This window comes from Bactrocera latifrons, unplaced genomic scaffold, assembly GCF_001853355.1.
Source record: "Bactrocera latifrons isolate USDA-ARS-PBARC rearing strain unplaced genomic scaffold, ASM185335v1 scaffold_96, whole genome shotgun sequence".
NCBI lineage: Eukaryota > Metazoa > Arthropoda > Insecta > Diptera > Tephritidae > Bactrocera > Bactrocera latifrons.
Genome location: NW_017537667.1, coordinates 825,293 through 830,060, shown reverse-complemented (window position 1 = coordinate 830,060; position 4,768 = coordinate 825,293). Strand labels below are relative to the sequence as shown.

At 35.1% G+C, this 4,768-nt stretch overlaps 1 protein-coding gene across 1 annotated transcript; it reads left to right on the top strand.

Moving 5' to 3' along the window:
- The first annotated feature begins 96 nt into the window (after positions 1–96).
- On the top strand, positions 97–4,768 carry LOC108977805 (selenium-binding protein 1). Its single transcript, XM_018947719.1, has 6 exons — positions 97–203; positions 667–830; positions 2,975–3,447; positions 3,561–4,053; positions 4,125–4,250; positions 4,331–4,768. The coding sequence occupies exons 1-6, from the start codon at positions 191–193 to the stop codon at positions 4,526–4,528; spliced, it is 1,467 nt and encodes a 488-aa protein (XP_018803264.1). The 5' UTR covers positions 97–190; the 3' UTR covers positions 4,529–4,768.

Below are 4,768 nucleotides of genomic sequence, written 5' to 3'. Positions count from 1 at the left end.
TTATGGTATACTATATATTCTCAAGTTTGTGAGGGAATAAGCTGCACTATCACTTTCGCATGCTGGTCAACTTGTTTTCGTATTCTTGCTTAATCATTGCCTTATTTGCGCTAGTCGCTCAGTAGCTTTGATCAGGTGTGGATCGTTTTGTGTGCGATAAGAAATTGTTATCAACCGAAAAACCTCGAAAATGTCTAGCAAAGGTAAGGTCTTAATATTATTTATTACTTTAAAAGTCTTTCACACTTAGAAAATTAAATAATAAAATATTTATAAGGTAATATTTGGTTGACTTCATAGAAAACAGTGTGATCCCCGTTGAGTTTGATCAACAAAATCAGTGATATTTATAATATGTATGTATATATGGTCATGTACATAACCAAAAATAGGTATATTGTTAGTGAGTCTTAACTTCGAGTGATAAACAAAGCTTTTACAGAAACGACTTGCAATTGCTTCAATTGTCTGTGCCGAAATAGCGCTAGAGTAGACGCAAAAATAGGAGAAATACGAGAAGCTTAAAAGTGATTAGTACTTTAATGATAACAGCGTTACTATATATACATACATACATACATATGTAGTTATATGCATGAGCACTTATCTACTGCATAAGTGTGCAGAGTTTCATTTCTTGCTTTTTTTTTGTTTTTGTATTTCCAGCTTGTTGCCATGGTCCCGGCTATAAGAGCCCACTTGACGCCATGAAAAATGGACCTCGCGAAAAGTTGCTCTACACAGTTACTGTGCAGCCTAATCTAGACGAGCCCCACGGTGATTACTTATCAACTGTCGATGTGGATCCCGAAAGTCCGACTTACTGTCAGGTTTGTTATTAAATTATTGCTATCTAGTTAGCAATACATATTTGTATATATGTTTTTGCATTATGCGAATTGCATTCCATTAAATTTTAATTAGAATTCAGTAATTACCTACATAGCAGGTATATATAGTATATTATATATAACATAGTAATATAATAGAAAATTAATTTCCAAACCACGTACAAAGTTGGCTTGCTCTGGATGGATTTTATATTTTTGCTTATTTTTCAAACTTTGCATATCGTTTAGAAAAAATTCATACAATAAATATACTATTATACGTATTAATTTATGGTGGTATTGCCAGATTAAAGATTAACTAATATAATAGATGGACAATTTAATACAAATTTGAAAAATATTGGAAATATTTTATTACAAGATAATAACACTTAAACAAAATTTATTTAACGAAAAAATATATTTTTTCGACTTCGATTTGGATTCAAATTGATTGATTTGATTGATTGATTTTTCTTTGAATTTTCTTCGTCAACTTAATTTATTTCTTTAAAATTCGTACGCGTGCAGCAAGCCAAATAAATTTAAATAATTGCATATATGTATATTGATTCATACTATGTTTATATTAAACATATTTACATAAATCGGTAACAGTCAAAAGGCGGTACGCATTTTATTGCGGATTGGAACATGCATACGAAATGAGTAAATCTTTGCTTGTTTTTTAAACTTCAGCTATTAACACCGCTTGCAAGTTTTTGAGCCCATTTCATCCGAGTTAGGCAAATTAAGGGAGACGTCACTCAATGGTAACACACGTTTTTTCAACTTTTTTTTCCATAAAAATCGTTGACAGCTTTGAGAAAAAAAAATTGCACACATGAATGCAGATATATAATTTTTATTATCTTGATGAGTGATTAACCTTTTTGTCTAGTCACTGACAGATGTACATAGATTCGGATATGCTTATATACATCAAAGTGCAGGAGTCCTTAATTTCACTTGCTTTGATATTTTAAAATGAAAAGTAAGAAAAGGCTAAGACTTTTTTACTCTTGCAATTTACAGGAATCCATGCCAGAGAAATACTTTAAGGTGTAAAACGTCAATCACCAACCCTATGGTGTAAAGTCAGCCGATTCCTCGAAAATCTTGATATTAGTTGCATGGTGGGTAGGTCAAGTTTTCGCTCGATTTTATGAGTAAAACACTCTCTCTCATTTTCATTGAGATTACTGACATGTTGGCCAATAAATGCGGTATATGTAGATTCACCCAGAAGGTCGCAAATCTTTATATTAGGTACATTGAGCTTCAGGGAAGTGTTGACTTGATTCAGCCCATTTTGGATACACAAAGATACTATTGCCAGAAAAGAGTTCTCTCTGAATTTCAATTGAATAGATATTGGATTCCACATTTACAGTATTTGGGTGTTTGAACAGTTTTGGAACTGTTTGGTTATAAGGTGGTACTATCCCGTTATACTAATTAATTCTTTATTTGAACATTGGGGTACCGTGTTGTAATTTCACCAAAAAGTGTTTCCGATTAATGGCGTTTTGTTGGCGGGGCAGTGGTCCAATTACTCTCATCTACGAACTAAGAAACCCACATACCAAGCTTCATCAAAATATCTCAACTTTTACTCAAGTTACAACTTGCACGGTCAACGAACGGACAGACAGTATAGGGTCCTATATTTATCTCGCTTAGTTTTAGGTGATACGTACAACTATTAGGTGAACAAAACAATAACTCTCTGTAGCAACATGTTGCAAGAGTTAGCACGACCCGTCGAAGAAAAGTGTGAACATTAGGTGACGCAATCAGTTTTTGGCGGTTCTTTAACGCCGAAATCTATTTTTTTTGGTTTCTTGGTGATTGGATCACTGGAAGAATCATTTTCTCAGAATTTTCTAAATGTTTTTAACTTGTTGACCTGACCCTACTGAGAATTTTTGTAGCTGGTAAACTCTGGTAAATACCCAAAATGGTAAAGTATGTTATTTAGCAAAGAGGTTTAAAAATAACCGATGCAAGGTTCGAAGAACTCATTATGAACACATGAATATCAACATGTTAAGAATTGTAAACCATATTTTTCCTTTTGCCACAAATTTAAGTACTTGACGGATATCAAGATATTAATGATTTGCCTATCCGGTTTTAAACAGGTAATTCATAGAACCTTTACCAATCGCAAGGGCAATGAGCTTCATCACTCGGGCTGGAATGCTTGCTCCAGCTGCTACTATGTGGATGAGAATTCTAAGCAGATACCGAAGCGTGACAAACTTATACTGCCCTCGCTTATGTCCGATTTCATTTACGTAGTGGATGTGGCGACTGATCCACGCAAACCTTCTTTATACAAGACCATAGATGGAGATGTGTTCAAGCAACATAACGTAACTGCGCCGCATACAACGCATTGTCTGGCTGATGGCAATGTAATGATTTCAACACTGGGCGATGCTGAGGGTTATGCCAAGGGCGATTTTATTCTCTTCGAGACGAATAATTTCAATTGTGTCGGCACGTGGACCAAGGGCAACCAAGTGGCATTATGCGGATATGACTTTTGGTATCAACCATATTTTGATGTAATGGTATCAACGGAATGGGGAGCACCCAATAAGTTTAGACGGTAAGTTATGTCCGAACAATGTTATTCAAAATCGATATGATGTTTTTGACTAAGAATGTTCCGATTGACATCTTCCTTCACTGCTTCTTCCTTTTTATAAAATATATTAATAGCGGTTGGCGTACCGAAGATCTCGACGATATGACACAATATGGTTGTCGATTGAATTTTTACAAATGGTCAACGCATACGCTATACCAAACCATTGATTTGGGTGAGGACGGTACAACACCATTAGAAGTTCGTTTTATGCACAATCCCAAACGTCCGGATGGATTTGTTGGCTGCTGCTTGAATGCAAATATATACTATTTCAAAAAGAAACCCGATTCCGATGAATTTATAGCAAAAAAAGTTATTGACATACCTGGAAAGTTGATTTCAATTGATGGTGGCAAGCCTGAAACTATGAATGGCATGGTTTCCGACATACTGCTCTCTTTGGATGACAAATATCTCTATGTAAATTGTTGGCTGCCCGGTGATCTGCGTCAATATGATGTTACTGATCCAGAAAATCCACGCCTAACCGGTCAATTGTTTTTGGGAGGTTTTGTTTGTGACGACTGGAAGAATGTGGAAGTGCTTGAAGATAAAGAACTCACCGTTAGTCTTTTAGAACTGTTAAAAGAATTAAATATGTATTTAATTTCCAATCATCTATTAATAATTGTTAGAAGCGTCCCGAACCACGCATTGTTAAAGGCCGCAGACTCGAGGGAGGACCGCAAATGCTGCAACTTTCTTTGGACGGCAAACGTTTGTACGTTTCATCTTCACTTTTCTCACCATGGGATAAGCAGGTATGAGTTTAAAACATCGCATAATGAATTTTTAAGAACTAGATTATTCACATCGCTTTTTTCAATATTTTTTCAAACAGTTCTATCCGAAGATGGTTGAGAAAGGCGGAACCATAATTCAAATTGACATTGATGTCGTTAATGGTGGCTTAAAGTTGAATGAGGATTTCCTAGTTGACTTCGGTAATGAACCATATGGACCGGCATTACCCCATGAAATGCGTTATCCAGGGGGTGACTGCACCTCCGACATTTGGTTGGCTAACGATGAAAAATGAGTTTTGTAAAATATAGGAGTCAATCCTATCGTCAATTCGCTGTAAATTTCAGTAAAAAATTACGGAAATCAACGCATTGCAAACAATTACATATACATATATCTCATTCATAGCATGAAAGATGGCTCTATGTGTCAAGAATGGCTTTCTAAATGTGCAATTTTCGTTTTTGCAAACTTCATTCGAAATGAATTGTCAATTATGTAATGCGAAATTTTAATGAATACATTTTAAAATGAA

Bases quoted from the DNA above. Each gene is read 5' to 3' on its own strand.
- LOC108977805 (XM_018947719.1), top strand. The intron at 831-2,974 runs GTTTGTTATTAA...GGTTTTAAACAG, and splicing joins AAAGTCCGACTTACTGTCAG to GTAATTCATAGAACCTTTAC. The intron at 3,448-3,560 runs GTAAGTTATGTC...ATATATTAATAG, and splicing joins GCACCCAATAAGTTTAGACG to CGGTTGGCGTACCGAAGATC.